The sequence below is a fragment of the Cryptomeria japonica genome, chromosome 10 (genome assembly GCF_030272615.1).
Source record: "Cryptomeria japonica chromosome 10, Sugi_1.0, whole genome shotgun sequence".
Taxonomy (NCBI): Eukaryota; Viridiplantae; Streptophyta; class Pinopsida; order Cupressales; family Cupressaceae; genus Cryptomeria; species Cryptomeria japonica.
This window is the reverse complement of record NC_081414.1, coordinates 188,060,313-188,083,731: the sequence shown is the minus strand read 5'-3', so window position 1 is coordinate 188,083,731 and position 23,419 is coordinate 188,060,313. Positions and strand designations below refer to the sequence as shown.

General features: G+C 36.3%; 1 protein-coding gene across 4 annotated transcripts in view; it reads left to right on the top strand.

The window, feature by feature from the left end:
* LOC131079162 (uncharacterized) overlaps positions 1 to 20,932 on the top strand; it is a 109,387-nt gene extending 88,455 nt beyond the window's left edge. For 3 of the 4 annotated variants that reach the window (XM_059212136.1, XM_058017069.2, XM_058017068.2), the window contains one exon: positions 20,451 to 20,932. In XM_059212136.1, the coding sequence (XP_059068119.1) occupies positions 20,451 to 20,684 (234 nt within the window). In that variant the 3' untranslated portion in view covers positions 20,685 to 20,932. The remainder of the gene's footprint in view (positions 1 to 20,450) is intronic. The other variant, XM_058017070.2, reaches the window with a different exon arrangement.
* The last annotated feature ends 2,487 nt before the right edge of the window (positions 20,933 to 23,419 follow it).

Here is a 23,419-nt window from a genome sequence, read left to right as displayed (position 1 = left end):
TTGGTCCACACTCATGAAATGTAATTTTCTCATTGGCTAAAGGAGTTTGTTGCAACAAACCCTAATTAGGGTTTTCATCTTGTAATCCTAGCCATTGATTGTAAATCAATCCGAGCCATTGAAATGTAAAGAGCTCTCTATATAAGGCTCTAGCTCTTCATTTGTAAAGGTTAATAGGGAGTCAATAGTTAATAGTGGTTAGTTGTGAATAAGATAGAAGAATAGAAGCTTAGATAGTAATTAGAATAGAGTAGGAAGAGAAGGCAAGAAATTGTTGCCTTGGTTGTAAAAAGACTCCATTTTCATTGAAGATATGGTGAAATATGTCGTTTCTTTGCAATGTGCATGGTTTCTTGTTGAGTTTTCATATTAGATGGTAGATAATTAGATTGAATGGAGAAGAAATGTTGAATGCACTCGCTTGGAATCCGCCTAGTCCAAACCACTAGCCTCTTACTGATTGTAAGGGCGCCCCGTGTGGTCAACTGGCATTGAATGAGCTTAATTTTGAATTGTTATGCGTCTATTGTTCATGCATTAACTTGAATGGTGATCAGTGTTTGATGGTGTAACGATTTGAACATCTTCAAAATTCCCTTAGAAGATTGCACTGAGCCGGTGTCGAATTGTTCAGTTTGATGGTGAGACCTAGCCTAGTAGGACTCCAACTAGTCATCCATCCATCTTCTTGCATTCTAGGCCTTAGAGTAGACTTTCTGAGCCTTTCACCTTTTGCTATTTCTTTATTATCCCAGTGAGTAGTTAGGACTCAAGTTCCAGCAAATCAAGCTTTCAGGCATACAAACGTAAGTCCCCTTGTGATTCCAGCAAAATCATATCACACCAATAGAGCTTATCCACACGTAGAGACCCTACATATAAGAACCTTGGAGTTATTTCGATTGATCCTTAGGCAAATCTTCAGCATTCGAATAACTTTGTTCAAGAGAGGATAAGATACCTTGGTAATTTATTCTGTGTTCGCATGTGCATAAAAAACACATCAACAAAGGGGTAGGCTAGTTCCTCGAATCCCGAAATCTGGAAAGGAAGGGAAGGCCAAGGTTTGGGGAGATGGGATGCCTCTTTCCAAAAAGGGAAGGGATGGACTAGTTTCTTGAATCCCGAAATTTGGAAAGGAAGGGAAGGCTAAGTTTTGGGGTTCAGAGAGATGGGATGCCTCTTCCCAAAAAGGGAAGGGGTAGATTGGTTCCCTGAATCCTAAAATCCACGAAGGAAGGGAAGGCCAGGTTTTGGGGTTTGGGGAGATGGGATACCTCTTCCCTAAAAGGGAAGGGGTAGACTGGTTCCCCGAATCTCGAAATCTGGAAAGGAAGGCATGCCCAAGTTTTGGGGTTCAAGGAGACGGGATTCCTATAGACCGGTTCTGCAAATCTTGAAATTTGGAAAGAAAGGGAAGGTCGGGTTTCAGGGTTCAGGGAGATAGTATACCTCTTCCCAAAAAGGGATGGTGTAAATTGGTTCCCCAAATCCCGAAATCCGGAAAGGAAGGGAAGGCTAGGTTTTAGGGTTCGGGGAGACAGGATACCTCTTGCCTATAAAGGGAAGGGGTAGACTAGTTCGCTGAATCCTGGAATACGGAAAGCAAGGGAAGGCTGGGTTTCGAGGCTCAGGGAGACGGGATACCTTTCCCTAAAAAGGGAAGGGGTAGACCGGTTCCCTGAAATTTGAAATCTAGAAAGGAAGGGAAGGCGGGGTTTCAGGGTTCAGAGAGATGGGATACCTCTTCCCAAAAAGGGAAGCGGTAGACCAAATCCCGGAATCTCGAAATTCGGAATTCCAAAGAAGGAAAAGGGAAGGAGAAAGGACCAAAGGACTCTGAGGTGCGAAAGCAAGATGCGAGGGCGAGGGAGAAGGCCTGAAGTCTGCCTCTTGACAAGAGAACACTTAAACATTTTCTTGATTTCTTGACTTGGCGCTTGATCAACTGGAGTAGAACTTGTCCATGGAACATATCTCTGATCGATTCTTATTGATGGACCAAGGATGTCATAAAATGACAATAGTACCATTGCGCGACTCTTTTCAATGTTGAGTTTTTAACTCCGATAGGAACTTCTGCCTAGGTTCAGTGTGAACATGCAGGGAAAAGTTCAAGTGCGCTTTGAGTTAGTCTATCTTGTATTTCACTTTAGTGAAAAGTGAAAGTCTTTAATTTAGGTAATAAGTCTAAATAAAGTGTAGATAAATATTTAGTATAATCTTCCTCCTCATCCTTATAAGTGAAGGATGCTTTTGTAATTAAAGCTGATTTTTGGAGGATTAGATTTTCTAGTTGAATTGGTATAAACATAGGAGCAAGATTTCATTATAAGAATTCATTCAGATCGTCTTTCAATGGGATTAAAGACTTAAGTTTTCTGAAAAATAAAATTGAATGTAAGATACAGTTGATTTCCATGTAGCTGTGAGTTTTATCTGCTGTCAAAGTTTACTTGTACATTTTTTGAAGGAATGGAAAACAGGTAATGAGGTGTAACTATCTACATATGCTTCTGTATTTAATTGTTTTCATTATTGTGTGATTGATTGATTATTTCTAACATTAGGAAATTAGTCACCTAGTATTTTTTGAAAATTTCTTCACAGTATTAGGGCTAGAAAGGCCGGATAAAATTACATAGCATAGAGAAGGAATTTCAGGGTTTATTATTTAAAGAATTTGTAGGAGATTTAAGAAAAAAATACAGATTCCATTTTCAAAAAATTTGTGTTCGATTTAATGAAGGATTTGTATGTATTTTCAGTTGAAGATTGCAGAAAAGATAAGATTAAAAAATCGTAGGAGGATTTTAGAGAAAAAATATGGCACCTATGAATAGGAAATCACAAGGTTTGTAAAGAAATTGCAGGTTTTTTTTGGGGAGAATTGCAGACATTTTCAGCATGAAATTTTTTTCTTTTTTAAGTACGATAAAAATCTTTTTTTTGGTAATAAAATTTGCGGTCGTTGATGTGGAGGAGTCGTAGGATTTTTCATTAAGAAAATCATCATGGACTTTTTTTCATTGGGTTTATTGGTTAGCATCTTGCATCTTGCGAATATTAAATTCTTAAGCTTTAAACTTGCGAGTAGGGTTTGTTAAGTCACAGCAAGGAATGTTGCAGCTACAGTATAAAGCCATTTTTTTGGAATTGGCTACGGAAGACCTATGACTAGGGTTTACAAATAATGATGTTTGGAGGTTTAAAAATAATGGTTGGGGTAGGAGGCATCTAGGGTTTGCTAGGGCAACAAACTAGGGTTTGAAGAAGATAAGTGGATTTATTTCAAGTGTTTAGAACATGAAATTTATCAATTTTTTTTCTTAAACCATGAGCGAGGGTTTTGCAGTAGCAAAGGTCTTTGTGGGAGTGAACTAGGGTTTATGAGGATGGACACAAACATCAAGGGTAAGACAAGAATGGAGTCAAGCATCAAAGGTAAGGGAAAAGATGAGGAAGGGTCCTCGCAACTAGGGGAGGACTTGAGTAAAATCAAATATTTTAGTTGTCATATGTCTGTTCATTATGCATCATAGCATCCAGACAAGAGAAGAACTAGAGAAAGTAACAACAAAAGGATATAGCAATCTCTATAGAAACTCAAATGAAAATGTAATGTCCCCTTCCACTAAGTAGCCAAAAGTGTCCCTTCTAGCTTATTTATTTCCCGTAGGCCAATTTTAGGCTTTATTAGGGAATAATTAATTAATTAAATTTTAAATAGTCTTGAGCTTCTTGAGATTATTTATATTTAATTAATTAAAATCTGAACCTTGGCTATTTTAATATAGTGACTTTATTTTATGTAAATGGGAAATTTATAAAGTGGGCCACTTTATGAGTGGGAAATGAAATAAAAGAAAACAAATCAAATAATATCTAAAAGATGGGATATCAACGATTTGAGAGCCAAAAAGAAATTTGGAGAGCTTTGAGAGCCAAAAAGCAATTCATTCTTGACTTGTTATTTTCTTGGAGAGCTTTGAGAGCTTGTGCTCTTGGTTCAACAATCCCTAGGACGAAAACCCTTGGGTTCTTTCTTGGTTGATTGGACAGAAACCCTTTTCAGCCAACCTTGGTGGATTTACACAAGATTCACAGATGCAGCTATTGGATTGTATTTTGAAGTTTGCGCCTGAAAAGATATATCTTCTTTGCAGGTTGGAGTTTAGATATTTTCCGGGGTTTGCAGGCAAACAAAAAATTATTATTTTGATTTCTGAATACAAGTTCATGATATTGTTTGTGTTCATAGATCATACAAAGTGAATGCCAGGAGGTGCATTGAGACATCTTTGGGAAGATTTGCTGAGGCAATATACCTAAGTGTTGGTTGCTAAAACTGCATCATTGTTGGGCGTGGTTATTTAGGTCAGTATTTGAGTGATCTGTCATTTTCCTTGCTGATTGACCATTGTCTCTTTTTGGCATGAGGATTGGTCTAGGAGGTTAGGCATTTGAGTTGGCACATAGTTCGATGTTTGACATATCAACAATAAGGCACTGCATGGTAAAGGGAGACGTTGGCTGTAGGAGTCTCCTTGCTGGTTGCAAACCTTCCTTAGGGTGGTGTTAAGGGTTTGTTGGAGCTGCTGCAATCTTTGTATGAGTCGCAGGTCCTTGAAAATCAGTTGGGAGGCTGGGCGATATATTGGAAGACCTTCAGTTGTAAGCCTAGGCATTGGAATAATTTGCTGCAGATATGTGTTCATGGCATGTTGTAAGAGGTTAGAAAAATAAATAAATTTATTTCTGCTATCTGTCATGTAAACAATGACTATAAACTTCATATTTTTGTCTCTTTATTGCATATTGAATATATGGCAAATGTTTGATGTAATGATTCCAATGACAAATGAATGATTGGTTTTGGGCAATGAGATTGTGATACAAAACCTTGCTAACAGTGAAAAGATCTTTTTCAGATTGCCTCCGGTAAGTGACCAGCACTCATACATATCAGTTTCTGCAGATTGTTGGCAGTTTAAGTGAAAAAGTTGAAGACAAATCAGGAACTCATTACAAATTTTTGCAAGTTTTTCAAGAATATCAGAAGAATCGAACAATACTATTAGAGCATCTAGAGATGTTGAATCCTTATTTATTAGTTGAAAGGAAAGTTGAAGAGTCATCATTTAATAAAAACGAGAAGTCAGAACAGATCATTGAGTAGAAACCAATATTTGTTGACTCTCATGTTGCATATGTGGCAATTAATGATCCACCTTCAAATACACAAGCAACAGACGAGGACCCTGAGGTAGGAAATAAATTAATCACATCACTGACAAGTACAAAATATGTAGTGAGGAACCAGTTAATCTGTGATAAATGGTCAAGGAGGACCAAGGAAGCTAAGTTGATAGCTATTTGAGCAAAATAACACCTACAAAAAATCAAGGAAAAGGTTGCTCACATGGACCATGAGAAGGTTCAAAATTTCAAGGGAAAGCAATTATGATGAGAGAGTATGAAGAAATATCAGAATTGCATGAAGAAGAAGAAAATGCCTTATTTTAAAAGACATGCATGGCGAAGTTCCAAAACGACTTTATTGAAGGATATGCAGCTACAAATGAGGAGATTGAGGTAGATGGTAATTTCATAAAAGCAACCTTGGCTACAAATTCATATCAATCTTTAAAGTCTATGAAACTAATGGCTGCTATGGTAACAACATTGGAAGGTATGGAGAAATTTCTGATTTTGGTTTGTCTACTAATAGCAATTCATTATCTTTGGACGAGTCTAGCATTCACGAGGAAGATTGGAAAAATCAATTAATGGTGACGATTGAGAATGAAGGGAAAATCCTATCAAGGTTGGACAATCACAAGATATAGGATCTTGGTGAAGTTTACTCAATGGATGTTATGATACATGAAGATTTCATCATCTTGTAGACACTTCACTTGGTTGACTTATGGTTTGAAATCAAGGTATGCAATGGTTTGAATCTAACTAATACATTGTTGAGTATTTATGCAAGGGGTCACCAGCCAAGCATGTTGGAGATTAGTGATGTACCTTGGAGGATTTTTGGATTATAATTTCAGTCTTAGTGCTGATGTCATCATGCAAATCAGCCATCACTTGTTGCATTTATATAGGTGGTTTGAAAAGATAGGTGTGATTTGATAGGTCAAGGTGTTAGACTCTATAGGCATCACATGATAGTTCTTAATCTTGAATCTATTGTGTCCCATAATCTCAGCTCCTTCCACATTTTCTCTGCAGCTGTAGAAGGATTTTCAGACTCATGGTGGAAGGGTTTCCCACCTATCACCATTGCTGAAGTTAGTGTAGGGTGGCTTTCAGCTTTTACATACAAAAATTTTGAACAATGGAATTCAATTAGGTAGCCATGGTATGATTCTTCTATGGATCATATTGATAATTTTAAGTGCGGACTGATAGTACTTTCCATGATCAGCTATAGACCTACTAGTGTTTGGGAGTCTCCTTTGTTCTTTTTTCAGCTTATATATTGCTGTTTGGGAAGAAATTGTAAGGAAATTATAAATAGACAGGTATAGACCTACAAGTGTTTGGGAGTCTCCTTTGTTTTTTATCAGCTTATATATTGCTGTTTGGGAAGAAATTCCTAGGAAACTATAACGGTTACAGCCACCTTTTAGTCCACAAACAATCTGATCTGAACTGTATTTCAAGTGGTAAAGATTGCAACCTCATGGTAAGAGTCCTCGGAGTCCAAGGTAAACATTATAACATCAGTTTAGAAGAGGTGAGCATAATTGAAGGCTTGCAATGGTCATATTTCCTTGGAAAATACTTTGAGTTGAAACTCAAAGTGAAGGGAATTTGTATGATTATTGAATTGCTTCACATGGTAATGCTGAATGATAGATTTGCAAGTTTCAGTTGTATCAGAGTGGAGTAGTGGGTTTGTGGTGGAGCATTTATAAGATTGATTTTGGATCTTGGTATTGGCATACAGGTTTAGATTGCTTGGGGACAAGCAATCTTTTAGAAGGGAGGACTGTAATGCCCCCTTTCAGAGTAGCTGGAAGTATCTCTTTTAGCCTATTTAATTCATTTAGGCTAATTTTGGGTTGTACTAGGGAATTATTAATAACTGAATTTGAAATAGTCCTGTCTTGTGATTATTTATATTTAATAAATTAAAAGCTGAACCTTAGTTATTTTAATAAATTGACTTCATTTTTTATATCAATGGAAAATTTATGAAGTGGGTCACTTTATGAGCGGGAAAATGAAATAAAAGAAAACAAATTAAATAATTCTCTTAAAGATGTGATATAAAAGAGTTGAGAGCCAAAAGGAAATTCATTCTTGACTTGTTATTTTTTTGGAGAGCTTTGAGAGCTTGTGCTTTCAGTTCAGCAAACCCTAGGACAAAAGCCCTTGGATTCTTTCTTGGTTGATTGGACGGAAACTTGTTTCAGCCAATCTTGGTCGATTCGCACAAGCTTCATCGGCTCAGCTAGTGGATTGGATGCATCTTCTTTGCAGGTTGGAGTTTAGATAACTTTTTGGGGTTTGTAGGTAAATATGAAATTATTATTTTGATTTCCGGATAAGAGTGCATGATATTGTTTGTGTTTAGAGATCATACAAAGTGAATGCTAGGAGGTGTATTGAGATGCCTTTGGGAAGATTTGCCGAGGGAATATACCTAAGTGTTGGGCGTTAAAACTCCATTATTGCTGGGCGTGGTTATTTGGGTCAGTATTTGAGTATCTTATATATTCCTTGCTGGTGGACCATTGTCTCTTTTTGGTGTGAGGATTGGTCTAGGAGGTTTGGCATTTGACTGGGCTCATAGTTGGATTTTTGACATATTAACATTTAGGCGTTTGATGGTGAAGGGAGACGTTGGATATAGGAGTCCCCTTGCTAGCCGTGAACCTCTCTTAGGGGTGCTGTAAGGATTTTTTGGAGCTTCTGCAATCTTTGTTTGAGTCATTGCTCCTAGAGAAGTAGTTGGGAGGCTAGGCAATACATTGGAAGACCTTCAATTGTAAGCCTAGATGATTGAATATCTACTGCAGATATATGTGTTCATGGCATTTTGTAAGAGGTTAGAAAAATAAATAAGTTTATCTCTGCTATCTATCATGTAAACAACAACTATAAACTACATATTTTTGCCTCTTTGTTGCATATTGAATATATGACAAATGTTTGATGTATGATTCCAATGACAGATGAATCTTATTGATTTTGGGTGATGAGATTGTGTTACAAAACTTTGCTAAAAGGCTTACAACATTAATAAGCAAATATTCTGCAAATTTCATTGCTTGTAAATTGTTTGAAGAAATGCCTTGTCAAGAAAATTTATTAAAGTTGCAAGTTTGATCAAAATATCTTGGGAGGGGATGTCATAATGAAGGATTTTGCATCCAAATTTGAGAGGGATTTTTTAATGGTTTCTTGTCTTCTGAGAAACACTTTGTATGTGGACAGTGGGGCTTCTAGGCATATGACATCAACTTGGGATTACTTTTCCAATTAAAGAACATAATTTTGGAGTTAAGGTTGAGCTTGGTGACGATGCCAAGTATCCAATAAGAGTTGGTACTATTCCCTTTCAACTTTAGTCAGGTATCTCTTTGGATGTGGATGGAGTTTTGTTTGTTCCTGGTTTCAAAAAGAATTTACTTTCAATTTTGATGATGGAAGAAAAGGGCTATGTAGTTGAATTCAAGGACCAACAAGTTCTTATTAGACCAAAAGAACCGGGCATAGATATTGCACAGATGATAGAGGTTAGAGAAGACAATCTTTACAGGTTATAGGGTGAACCAGTTCTAGCAACAATGAGGAGTAACATCATAGGCTTAGAGCATTCTAGTTTCCTAGAAGCTATAGATTAGCAAGTTTGGCAAGATGCCACGTTGGAGGAGTACACCTCTATCATGACAATCTATGTATGGGACATCACGCCAAGACTAGAAGGGAAGTCGGTTTTGAGTTCTAAGTGGCTCTACGAAATGAAGCATGTTGTAGATGGTAGTATTGAAAATTAGAAAGCAAGGTTTGTGGCATGAGTGTTGTCCCAGAAGGAGTGGACTATGAGGAGACTTATCCTCTAGTTGCTAGGTATAGTTTCTTTAGAACAGTTTTAGTTTTAGTCATGGGTTGGAAAATACAACAGATAGATGTTTAGACAACTTTTTTTTACGGTCTCATTGAAGGAGTCTATATAGAGAAGCCTTAGGGCTTTGAGGAAAATGGGAAGGAATCCCATTTTTGTAGGCTTAGGAAAGCTGTGTGTGGACTTGAGCAGGCACCTAGGGCATGCTATTCCAAGATGGACAAATATCGGTAAAGTATGGGCTTCACTAAAAGTGAAATAGGTTCTAATTTATATTACATTGTTGTTGGATTTGGTTTGCTTATTTCAATACATAGATGATTTGTTTAATACAGGTGTAGAGCAGCTCATTGTAGGTGCAAGGTAGATTTATTTGCTAAGTTTGAGATGGACATCCTCTTGATGCATTACTTTTTAGGGTTTAGAGGTTTTGTAGAGATGAGGAGAGATTTTCCTTGGGTGGGTCAAGTATGTAGTTGAGATGTTGAAGTGATTTTGGATGGAGGATTGCAAAACTTTGGCCACACCAATGATCACTATGCTGAATATGTAACATCTTTGGATTTAGAGGATTCCATTTTGTACATGCAACTGATAGATTCCTTGATGTATTTGGTCAACACAAAACCAAATATATGTTTTGTAGTGAACACCTTGAGCTAGTTCATGGTGGAGCCAAGGCAAGAGCATTGGTTAGCAATAAAAATGTGTTCAGATAATATAAGGGCACAATGAGTATGGAGTGAGATATCTTGGAGATGGTGAAGTGAAGTTGTAGGGGTATACAGACTTTGATTGGGCAGGTAGTGCAACAGATAGGAAGAGCACCTTAGAGTGGTGCTTTAGCCTGGGTTCGGGAAGGTGTCCTGGTTTAGCATGAAGCGAACTTCAATGGCACTAAGTATGGTAAAGGTAGAGTATATGGCAACTAGTATTGCTAGTTGTGAGGCCATCTAGCCTCACATGTTACTTGTAGGGTTGTTTGATTAGGAGCTGGATCCCATGGTTGCTTACTATTAATAGAGTTGTGTGAAACTCTTAGAAAATCTAGTGTTACATGATAGGTCCAAGCACATAGAGATCACATCACTTAAATTGGAGATAGGGTTCATATGAGAGAAGTTAAGCTTTAGTACATCTCTATTGATTAGTAGGTAGCTGATATTCTGACAAAGCCCTTAGCAAAAGGGAAATTTGAGGCTTTCATAGATAAACTTTAATTAGTGTAGAATTACTTCCTCACTAAGTGGGAGTATTGAGTTTTTAGCTTGGATAGGAACTTCCGTAGAGGTTTAGTGTGAATTTGTAGGAAAAAGTTCAAGTGGTTAGAGTTAGTCTATCTTGTATTTCACTTTAGTGATTAAACTGAAAGTCTTTTATTTAGCTAAATAAGTCTAAATAAAGTGTAGATAAATATTTACACTTGTCTTCCATCTCGTCCTTATAAGTGATAAGGATGTTTTTGTAATTAAAGCTTATTTTTGGAGATTACTTTTTTTAGCTTAATATTATAAAGATAGGATCAAGATAGAAGATTGTAAGCAATTCATTGAGATTGTCTTTTGAAGGAATGAAAAACTAAGGTTTCCGAAGAGTTGGAAAATAGAATGTAAGGTACAGCTGATTTCCATGTAGTCGTGGAGGCTTCTTTGTACATTTTTTGAAGGAATAGAAAATATGTTATGAGGTGTAATTATCTATGTATGCTTCCTTCTTTTAAGATTTAATTATGGTGTGATTGATTGAATGTTTCTAACATTAGGAAATTAATCACCTAGTATTTTTTGAAATTTTCTTCATCTAGTTATACAAATCAGCTACGTTTTGTCCAAGAGTATAGTGAAGTTTCAATCATAAGCAGCAGCAACATCAAGGATTTTGGGCATTTGGCAGACTTTTTTACTGGTTCAGGTTCGAAGGTTCAGTTTGTGGATTCAGTCAAAAAAATTTTGGGGTTGGGTTTGAAGTTGGGTTCTTCCATACAAAAACATATAAAAATAAAAAATATGTACATATTTGCAGCAGTAACTAAGTTCAAAATACACCCCCATATTGATAGTCATATATTAGTCAAACTTGAATGTCATTATATATATTAAACTTAAATTTTTTATCTGAAGTGTCTACAATCAGCCATCATTGATCAAATATCATATGGGTCATCAAAAATATCATCATTATCCATATTAGATGATCTATGTTGTGGTAAATTAGAAGAACCACAAATAGTGCAACTGACACTAGCACTAGCATTGGCACTAGCATTGGCACTAGCATTAGCACTAGCACTAGCATTAGCACTAGCACTAGCACTAGCATTAGCACTAGCACTAGCACTAGCACTAGCACCCTCAAGCTCACAAGGTACCTCATAGTCATCAGCAACATCAAGTGCAGCAAAGTGGGCAGTGAAAACATCCAAGTCTATACTCTTTGGCTCGATATAACACTTCTTTGTCTCTCATTTGTAGCCACTTTGCTTGTGTGTAAGGGGCCGCAAGTTTGAATGCACAAACAGCAAGCCCTCTGCCTTTTTTAATTCTAGTCTGTTGTGCTTTATTGAGTGGATGGAGTATGTGCTCCAATTCCTCTCACATGTAGATGAACTAGCAACCTATTAAGACAAAATTAGAAAGCTAAGAGTTACAAAATTAAAAAAATTAAATTAAAAATTAAAATATTTATAAAACTTAAATGATAAAAGATATTTCTTAAAGTAAAACTTGTGATAAAATTTTGATCACAAGAGGTTGTAGGTATGTGTATGTTTTTCCATGGAAGTACCACCAACTATGGGCATCGACCAATACTTGTCCCGAAGAGCATCAAGACCATAGTCATTGATCCATGCAAAACCCTTGAACTCAGCCTTTTGCATGTCATGATTAGCGAAGAGTCTATGAAGTGCTCCCTTTTACCCTTGAGCAACTTCAGGAATTCTATATGGGGCAACTCTTGTGGCAATTGAAAGGTGCTGAGAACGATAATATTTAGGACTCAATGCATAGGCAAGAAGATGCAACAGAGTGGTCATTTTGTTCCGCCTCTCTACAATGATTTGGTGTAGTTCTTTCAAGAATTTTTTTTCAAGATTTTGCTATTTTGCATTTATGATGACTTTCATCTTCTTAATCATTGAGTTGATGCCATCATATACCTCACCCAAGCAAGGCCTATACATGTTGATATAATGGATCATGCTCAATATGGGCTCAGTGAAACTAAGGAGATCCTATCAAATGACATCTAGGATCGTTTGCTTAATCTCTATTGCCCTTGTAGTGTTAGATTGCCTTCATATGGACCAATTTGGGCTGACTACCACGTTAGAAAGTACCTCATGAACCTTCACGAGTCTCTTAATCACAATTGTCTTGGAGGCAAAATGGGTCTCAACAACTTGTTTGAAAAACAAAATGAAAAAAAATATACAAAGATTAGAATTAAAATAAAATAATTTTTTTTACTAAAGTGAAACATATTTATTATTTAACTTACCTTCAGCAGCTCCAATCTCGAGAATGTTCTAAATATGCCTTGTGACATATGGTGGTTGGTTACAAGCATGTGGATCTCTTCGGTCGCAACATGCACCTATTTGATCCAATCAATTTTGCTGCCAATTTTTTGTAGCATTAGGTTGAGGGAGTAGACAACACAAGGTGTCCATAAATTGTGTGAATAACGTTCCTCAACCAATAACCCAGCAGCCCTACAGTATTTGGTATTGTCTATTATAACTTGCACAATATTTCGAGGGTCCACTTCCTCAATGGCTTGACAAAGAATGTCAGCAATAAATGTACCGTCCTTCAGCTTGCCTTCACAATCCACTACTCTCAAAAACATTGCCCCTAGGGGACGTTGCAATAACATTGATCAATGATTGATCTTTTGCATCTTTCCATCCATCAGAAATGATGGATGCCCCTATTTCGATCCATGAATCCTTTATGGGCTTCAAGGAGTCCTCTAAAATTTCACTTCTATATCCAATAAGGTGCTACACACCTTTTTAAAACCTGGGCCCTTGTAGTCTTTTGGAGCCTTATTAATTGATTTCACCATTTTTTGCCAATGTGGTGAGCGAACAACATTGAATGCCAATCCATTTGCATAGACACATCTTGCAATGTGTTGATCAACAATCTCTCTAAACTTGTTATGAAATGCTTTTTCCAATGGTCCCTTTGATCTCTTATGGTATAGGCCATGGGTGTTTTTGGTATAGACAAAAATGGATGGCTCTTTGTAAGTTCCAAATAAGAAGGCCATGGAGGCAGCTTCATCCCTCTCGATCCTTTCTTTAGCAAAGGATGATTTTGATTTGATTTACACCTTGATACTTGGTTTGCTTTTTCTTGCTCTTCAATATATGCTGAGACTACATTTGGAAGGGCTTTATCATTTGGGCTTGGTCTACTTGGGCAAAATTTGATGCCTTGTCCAGGGAGCCTACACAATTGGCGTTTCACTCGACTGTATGAGCTCGAATATCTAACTTTAAGTATGGACAAAAATGGATGGCTCTCTGTAGGTTTAAAATAAGAAGGCTATGGAGGGGGTGTCGATGTAAATTATGTCTCATAATTACACTTAAGTTAACTTAGGATAATGCATTTCATAGTAGTTTGCATATGAGACACTTAGGGAAGTGTGCACATAGGGAAGTTGCTTGTAGGAGAAATTCCACCTTTTGTGGTCTTATCTTGTTGTCACATTCCACCTTCGATGGGTGATCCACCTCTTGTGGAATACTTTATTATTTCTCCTACCTACCCTTGTATCTCATTGAGACACATGGCATTATTGTGTGCTCTCATAGCCTTGTCTTTATAAGCAGGCTCATGATCATTGTATGCAATTCAATTTTCAATCCAATTCAATTCAATCAACTCAATTAGTTGGGTATTTTGCATCTTGATAAGAATACAGTTTATTCTTATCTATTTTGTTTTTTCACTTGTATATGTGCTTTCCATTGGACTCTAGATCTTGGCAAATTCTCACAGGGGCTTCATCCCTCTCGATACTTTCTTTAGCAAAGGATGACTTTAATTTGATTTACACCCTGATGCTTGGTCTACTTTTTCTTGCTCTTCAATATATGCCAAGACTACATCTAGTAAGGCTTTATCATTTGGGCTTGGGCTGCCTTGACATAATTTAATGCCTTGTCTAGGGAGCCTGCACAAATGGCGTTTCACTCAACTGTATGAGATCGAATATCTAACTTAAAACAATGTTTACAAATCCAAACATAGCCTCCACCACTTGGAAGTTGTTGTACCATTTCAACATATTTCCAAAGGGGAGAGTTTGGGTCTGTTTTGAAGTGGGGTTGGTTCACAGAGCTAGAAATGGTTGCCATTGTAACACCAAAGACAACAATTTCGATAAACAACACATTTGAAACAAACCAAAAGGGAAAAACTTCAAAAGAAAACATGAGTTCATTTGTAAAAAACTGTAAGGAAAAAAGCCCCAACCTTAAAAAAATCTACCTCTTTTGAAGAAATCTGCGTCGATGATCTACTTGAAAACAAATGAATATTTGTGGATGTGTAGGAATAGCACAACAACCAGCTTGTAGCATTCAATAATCAATCTTCCACTCTACTTGTGCAAGGGCAAGCAAGAAAATAGGTTCAACAATGGAGGAAAATATTTTTGTTTTTCATTCACAATATGAAAAATGAGATAGGTTTTTCCTTTGGAAAAAATTAGGGTTGGGGAGGAGAAATGAGGTTTTCGCATTAGAAAACAAATTAAAGAAGTTAAAAAGAAAAGTTTAAGACTTGCCAAATTTGGCGGAAACGCATTACAAGGGATGAAATTCATCTTGGGTTCGTGCGGGTTTGGTAGGGTCAAACCCATAGGCTAGGACCAAAACTCTATCCGAACCTATAGCAGATCGGACCCAAATTGAGAACCAAGCTCGAATCAGCCCGGGACTTGGTTGCAAAACCCCTTGAATTGGCAACATAGTATATATATTGCCGTACCTCTGTCGTCCCCCCAAAATGGCTCTTGAGTTGCCATCCTCGAGAGTCGAGACACATCCCCTACCATTCCCTTGTCCCCATCCCTGAAATGCCATGGAACATAGATGAAGAATGATTATAAACAATTGTTTGACATAACAAATCTTAGGCTCCTACATAATTGTCTTGGACTTGAAGTGTGGCAAAGGAAGAATCACATTGTTTTGTATGTTAGATGAAATATGCCAAGACAATACTCGAGAAATTCAAGATTGAAGATCACAAGCCCGTGACAACACCAATGGAGATAGGATAGCAACTTTCGAGACATGATCCATTACCTTAGATGAATGCAGCTCTTTATTGATAGTTAATTGCAAGTCTCATTTGTTTGTCTTACAGCACCTCAGATATTAGTTATGCTGTCAATTATCTTTCAAGTTTTATGTAGGAACCTAAAGTTTAACACTAATAAGCAACAAAGCGAGCTTTGCGGTAGGATACACGGATGTGCACTATGTAGCTTCTTTGAATGAAAGGAAGACCAATCTAGGCTTTTGTTTTCTTCGTGGGATTTGGTCTAATATCATGGGAGTAAAAACAAACCACTGTTGCTTCCTCTTCCACATAATTAGAAGATCATGCTGTACGTTGAGCTGTTTGCAAATCGATATGGTTATGTTGCATCTTGATGGATGCGTCTAAGAAACAACCTACAGTTCTGTTTTGTGACAATTAGAGTGTTAAATCTTGTTCAAAATCTGATTTTTATGCGTGCACTAAACACATTGAGGTTCAGTGGCACTATGTTTGCAAGCATGTGCAATAGCAGAATATTTAGCTCCATTGATTGTTGAAAGAATATAATAATTTGTAAATACTCTATTACATCATTGTATAAATGCTAATAATAATAACATATTACTATTACTAACATAGGCAGTTGGGCAGTTGGTTGGGTATGCTTGGTCTGGTCAGTTAATGTGATAACTGACTTACCTTTGTACATATTGAATTCTTCCTTCATTAATAAACTGCTTATTGCTTTCACAAATTTATTAGCTATTTGCTTTTCAGCTTCACCCTCAGTTTGCACGTTAGAGGCAAAGATAACCTCATTCAGTAGAGGATTTTGATTCATTTCTCTAGGCAAGGTATCAAACTTGTCTATCTCTTTTTTTTTTGTCTGTCAAAATCAATGTATTCTTCAGAATATTTCTCATTGGGAATTATTACAGAATTCCTTTTAGTTTTTTGGGGAGCCAATAGGGGCATTCTCTCTTCAAATGTCAATTTATACAGCAAGTAAGAAGATAACCCCCTCAATTTATTTTTTTATCACAGAGATTTTTTCTGTCCATCTGATAACACAAGACATTCTGAAATTCAACTTAAGGTTTTAAAGACATTTAAACCCTAGTATTCATATGAGCAAGGATATACTTAGTCTCTTCAATCTGTAGGATCTCATTCAAGGGCTTCAAAGCAAATTTCAACAGTTACAACAGTTGCGGTGGAACATTAGCAATTTCCGGTAAAGTAGCTGGTTCCTCCACTTGCACAACTTGCCTAAAAGATTTCTTAAACCCTTTGCTGAGATGTATACAAATTTCCCTTTCCAAACTAAAACCGCTACTGTTTTTCTTCTCTTCTACATTTCTAACATGCTCAAGAGTCGTCATTATTGCTACCCTACCTTTATTATAGTAAGGTCATTACTTCTGTCAATTCACACAATTTTTCATTTTTTTTGTTGATTGTAGAACCCCGGGCTTCCATCTGATGCTAGTTATTTCTAATTTTCTACCATCAAATATGATTCCTATTTAATCATATAAAGTATTGACTACTTCACTAAAATACAGAATCATTATTGAATTGGGATCATTTATGGCATGGCATTTATCTCAACATTTATAGATGTCATTGTCTCTCTTTCAAGAATGGTTTTATCAAATTTATTGATACACTTTATATAGTTGGTTAGGATCAATACAAACCATTCAATTTCAAATATAATTTGAAGTGCCAACTATTCAACAACTTATTAGAAACGTGAGACAGCCAATAGAAAATAGAACAGAATCTCTTGCTCTTCGAGGATGTCCTCAGCATAAAGGAGCCAATTTGTTTGCCACTCAATGGTGACCTGAGGCCATGTCATACTTAGGAGATATCACCTAACCTAATCTATTTAATGCAGGAAAAAATGTGGTTTCCAAAGGATTTTTCCAGACCACCCTTACCCAAGAATCACACTCCACTTCATGATCGACACTTAATTTGCCACCTGCCTAGCATCCAAAATTTTCATTAAACATTGGATTTACAACCACTTTAAGGCAGAAACTGTTATTAACGTCTGATGACAAAAATATTAAGAGAGATCACACTCATCCACAAAAATACGATAACTTAATGTAAAGAAATAAGCACAAAGAGAGAGCAAGGGAACAAATGCTACCAATTAGAGGAAGAGTTCCAGAATCAATCAAGAAGCATGATTGTTCGTCTCTTCAACCAGCTCTAGGGATCTCCAAATACCTCTGCTCAATAACAATGACAACTTCCAAATCTCAAGCCTATTTATTTGTTGGAAAATTCCCAAGAGGCATAAGAGAAGGATTTTATATTGAATTGAAATGAATTTCAATGGAGTTCATAGATTCAACCAGACTGTATTAGGCTAAAGTAGAACTGAATTGTGTAAGGATTGTTTGTAGGGATTGAAATTAGTTAGATTCATGCTGGTTGCTTGCCCAAGAGGCCTAAGATTGCGCTTGCCTTTGTAAATAGTGGATATGTAAGTTTTGTTTCTCCCAGATTTTGGGTTCTCTAGGGTAAATTCTTGGATCTTCTATTTGTAGTATATAATTCTCTCAATTTCCTTTCACATTCATTGTTGAATTATTTTCCTAGAAAGTGCGGTTCATTAAATTCTTCATTCAGATCTGTATGCAGTAACTGGTGTATGGCATAGCTATCTGTAGTTTACTAATCACGTACAAATATTTGAGACACCAAACGAGCAGTACTTTGTTGCATAAATTCTATATGTTCAAACAATTTACTGTCCATGTTTTTAGAGGCCTCAAGGAAGCCCACTGACCAATGAATATCATAGCTCTGTGGTCTTTCTCTAATCTATTATTAGGTTGCGTGAAAGCTAAGGAAAGACCTGACTCTCCACAGAGGTGCATTTCTTTTTGTAGGATTCAATGAGAATCCATACAGAATCCTAGACCTAGGTGACTGCAAAAGATCACATAAGCTGGATATTAACTAATATGGTGCAGAATACAAACTTCAGTGACAATCCAATATCGAGGATGTGGAAAAAGATTAAAAATAAATTTATTATAAGATAAAGAAAATTGAATACATCATATAAACTTTGGATGAACAAGTCAACAAGACAAGTTTCCCAATGGAGTAGAGTTAGCCATCAACATGAAGGGCAACTATGTCAAATGAACCAAACTTGAAGATCAAGTGAGCTCAATTCGATGTGAAGTGCTCATTATTTCTAAATCCACCAAAGTAAAAAAAAAGAAATTAGTTACATAAAAGGCATAAATTGCATAATTACACCAACAATTTCTCACATTTACAACCCCAATCTACATATCCTTATCTATTCCTTTACATCAAGTGCAACGTATGCATTCCTATGAGAAAGCCACAATACATATTATTATTGTACTACAAAATTGGCGGCAACATTGCATAAGCATGAAAACTGAATTTTTAAGCAAATAATCTAGGTTGCCGGTTTGAGTTCGGGCACCAGTACGGCAAAATTTTGAGAAGGGGTTTGGGTTCGTTAGTACAAAAACATGTAAATTATATATATATATATATATATATATATATGCAGCCTATAAGCATGAATTAAGATTAGCATGTCACATAGCATCATATAAACAACAAAACCAACGTAAACTTGTAATCATAGCATCATGATCATACCATAACAGCATCATATACATCAAGTTTAATATCAAAATGATAAAATATTCAAGTATCATTGTTTCAACTTTCAACAATTTAAAGTTTGATCATCAAATGGATTCTCTAATTCATCATCCTCATTCTCCTCCTCCTCATCATTGACATTGACATTAGATGAATCAATGCCAATGCCAATGCCACTTACACTTGCACTTGCACTTTAAGTTTGCTCGCTATCTGAGTCATCAAATGCAACAAGCTGAGAAGTGAAAGCATCCAAATCAGTATGCTCTGGCTCTATATCCCACATCTTCGTTTCCCCTTGCTTGTGTGAAATGAGCCAAGTTAATGTTTTAAAACTCACTTTTAGGGTTATATTTTAATTTTTTATGTTGTGGAATTCAAAAAAAATTAAATTTTGCGAAAAAAAAAACCATTTTTGGGCTGTCAGACCCCTGGGTTCGACCTGGGTCCTCTTGGGTTCGACCTGGTCCTAACCAGGCCTGTGAATCACGGACCCTGTCCGGACCACAAGCGGACCGGACCAGAACCCCGGACCAGGACTGGACTGGACCAGTACCAGGGGTCTAGGGGGCCGAACCCGGTAACCCAGCAAATAATCAATTACATAGTTGAAAACAGATGGTGGAAAAAGAAAAAAAAGACTGGACTTGCCCATTTTTTTCTTTTTGTGTGAACAGATGAACAAATCTCAATAGGTGACAGCTGTTTTGCAGCAGTGAGGTTTATAAAAGGGAAAATTTTAGGCATGTAAAACATGAATTGTACTCGATCTTGATCTGTTATGATCAACTTTATCTATCTGGCCATCAGTCATCCAACCTGATCAACTTCACGTAAACCTATTGCTCGAGCCAACTAGAGGCAAGACAGAAGAAATGGACAACGGAGAAAATTTAGTGACAATATTGGATGCTTCATCTCATCCTTTCCCCATTTTGTCATTTTTCTTGACATGGCGAATATGATCTAATTTCAATCAACAGTTTCATTGGAAGTTTACATTATAAATGTTTCAAGGTAGTAATCATATTTAACAATGCAGACACCTGGAAAATTTTCCAACAGATTCTTTGCTGTGAAGAAAGAGATAAAATGTAATTATACATTCTAATAGCAATTTAAGAATTTGACAATAACCCCATGACTCCCGTATCTTCCATTGTGGTCATATTAGCTGTTCCTTAAACTTGCTGATCTCTGTTACTAATATTTTTAGGTTGCCCGCATTCATTTTCGCTTTTCTTGTAGTCTCTATATAAAAAATTGGTAAGGTGATTATAGATTTTAAGTTATTAATTATATTTTGGTTTTTGTCTTCACAATTAAATAGTGTGGTAGAGAAGAATTAGATTCTTGTTTTTGTGCTGGGACAATCATAATGATCCTGTTTTCCTTTCTAGCAGGATTTTTATGAGGAAGCGAAGTCAACATCTTTAAAGGTCACTGTCATAAAAAAAGGTGCACTTCAACTTTATGTTGGCCAGCCTCTGAAGGAAGTCGAAGGAAGAATAACTGATATTGGGACTGCAATTTACAATGAAAAGAAGAGAGAGGACCATGAGATTGATTCCGTTGTTAAAGATGTATATGGCAATAAAAGATCTATTACTGAACGGAATAGAAGAAAGTCAGCATGAATTCTTTTTAATTAAAAAAAATTGATGCCAAAAGCAGGCTCGTTTGTTCTCCTCCCTAAAAGCTTTCATTATTTAAGCTCCTATATTCTTTTGTATTCTAAACTGTACTTTTAAACTAATAATGTTCTTCCATATTATCTTGCTGGCAAAAGATGGCCAGAGTGGGAGGTCATAAAAGTTTGAAACTCTTTTTTTTTTACTGTATATAGCATTTGCTATTCATTGAGAGGCAATATCTCTCTGAAGAATTATTTCAAAATTTGCCAGGGTTTTTATGATCGACAACACATTTTTAGAGAACTAAAATCGCCTGAAGATGGAAACATCTAGCATGTAGCAGGTAAACCAGGTATTTTTGCTTTTCAGCCCAGGTATACTAGATAAAAACATTGTGGTAACTGTTCCTCGAAACTGTCTTTAAAGTTATAAGAACAGAACATGTGGTCTCTTTGTCAGATGATGTTACCTAAATCACGAGACTCTGTACATAGGCTCCTAAGATAGGTTATTTTGTCCCAAAGCCAAAACAAAAGCCGATTACATTTTTGTAAAATTTGCATATCGACATATTGTCTATTCAATTCAATCTGATGGATTAGCAAAAGTTTGCTGTAACCAATCCTCCTAAAGTTCCATACTGAATGTTAAGATCTAGGGAACCACTAACGTTCCATAGCTTTTGAGATATTGAAAAGTGAATTCCAATGATCAGATTCATAAGAATTTACATGGCATTGCAATTACAAGATTGACAAATTATGAGATAAATTCCAGATTTATTCTTGATGTAGTTCACTGCTGCTTCATGGTATATGGCAAATGCACATCTCCTGGGCATTCTATAACTCAAAGATACAGTAGGAGCTCTGGCATGAATTTTACCTTTATCCTACAAAAAGTAGTAACCTCTATAACCTTATTTGGTTGGGCAAAACTTCAACACCATGAATGCCATTAATTGTAGTATTGGATATTCCGATATTCTATATAAAAGCTATTGAAATGGTATGATAAATTGCGTTTGTCACATACTTAAAAATTTTATCTAATCGACTGCCTGGATTGCTCACATCTCAACCCATCTCAGTTCTTTTGCCTTTTTTCATGTCCACACCTTTTCCTTATCACTTTATGTGACTCTTGGAATAGACTTTGCTTGGCGTATAGTATTTTTTAGCACATGCAATCACTGATTTTGTATAACAATTTGCAACCTTGTACTTTATGGGAATTCTATCTGTAGTACATTTAATCAGCTTGCACTCTGGAATTATGCTTTAGAATATTATATAGTCTTGAAGAGCTTATTTTATCATTTTGTGACTTATCAATGGTACGTGGAACTTAATGATTTGTATATGCGAATCGCCAATCTTGCAGGGTACGAACCCCTATTATCCTTAACAGGGTATGATTTATGCTCGACAATTTCCATTAACAATGCTTATACTATAAATCCACAATTTATTAAAAGAATATGGCATATTCTTTCAATTAGAACAGGTAGTGAACTAAAATTCTTTGATTTTCAATCTTGTGGGCTTATTACAGGATATTAGTAAGAGGGACGTTAGTCATACCACATAATTCCTTGTGAAACTGGAGAACAATAAGAAGAGTACTGTGCATGTAAACTGCAATTAACAATATATATGTACCATTAATAACTACCAAGGGCCAATGGCCAAAGAGGCTCCAAAATTATGACAAAGAAAGTGTAAATTTGTAGTAACTAATGCATCCTTGTGCAACATGGACAAAATTAATATAAACAACAATATAATTTTAAAAAGACATCAAAGTTGATAGGTTACGTCTCACTTGAGAAACTAAGATTAAGTCTCAAGTTGGTAGTTATAGTCAAATTATGATATTTATACCAGGATTTAACTTAGTTTGAGTCAAACTCACTGACCCATTTGCTTGAGTAGTGGCTCACATATAGCCATATCCAATGACGAAGAATGCATCATTTAGCACTCATTGCATCTAGGTGAAGCTCAGAGGGAGGAGATTAGGTTTTCTTGGGAGTTCATCCATCATAGTACTACTTTTACTCGAGCACATTTAATTGAACTGCTCACAAGTTTAGCCACTTAACTTGCTAATCCATTTGTAAAACCTTCATCAAGTGTTGTGCCTTACGAACCATTCTTATAAAGCTCTCTTAGCTTAGCCATTGACGAGGAGGAATTTTCTATAGTTTGTCAAATTATGATACTTATATTAGGATTCAACTACATAATATTAGAGTCAAGCTTATTGACATGTTTTCATGAAAGGTGGTTCACACGAGCCCATCTCTTATGATAATGAATGATTCACTTAACACTTATTACATCTAGGTGATATTCTTATGGTTGAAGCATCAATACTTTTTGAGAGGCTACCCATCCTAATATTAGTCTAACTTAAACATACTTAACCATGGAGCTTTCTGCAAGATCAACCTCACCTTCCTTGCTATTGCATTTGGAAAACCTTTAAAAACATTTTGAAGGTTGCCAATGGGGTAACAACCTAGGTGGATTCGACTATGGGGGAAATTCCATGATTAAGCACATGCTTAAGTTAGAATAGTATCACGATGGGTGACTCCTTGGGAGCTCTCAATGCTTCATCCTTGTGAACATTACCTAGGTGTAATGAGTGTTAATTGAACCATTTATTCTCATGAGAGATGGATTCATGTGGACCCACTAATTAAAATTGGTTAATGAGTTTAGCTCTAAAAC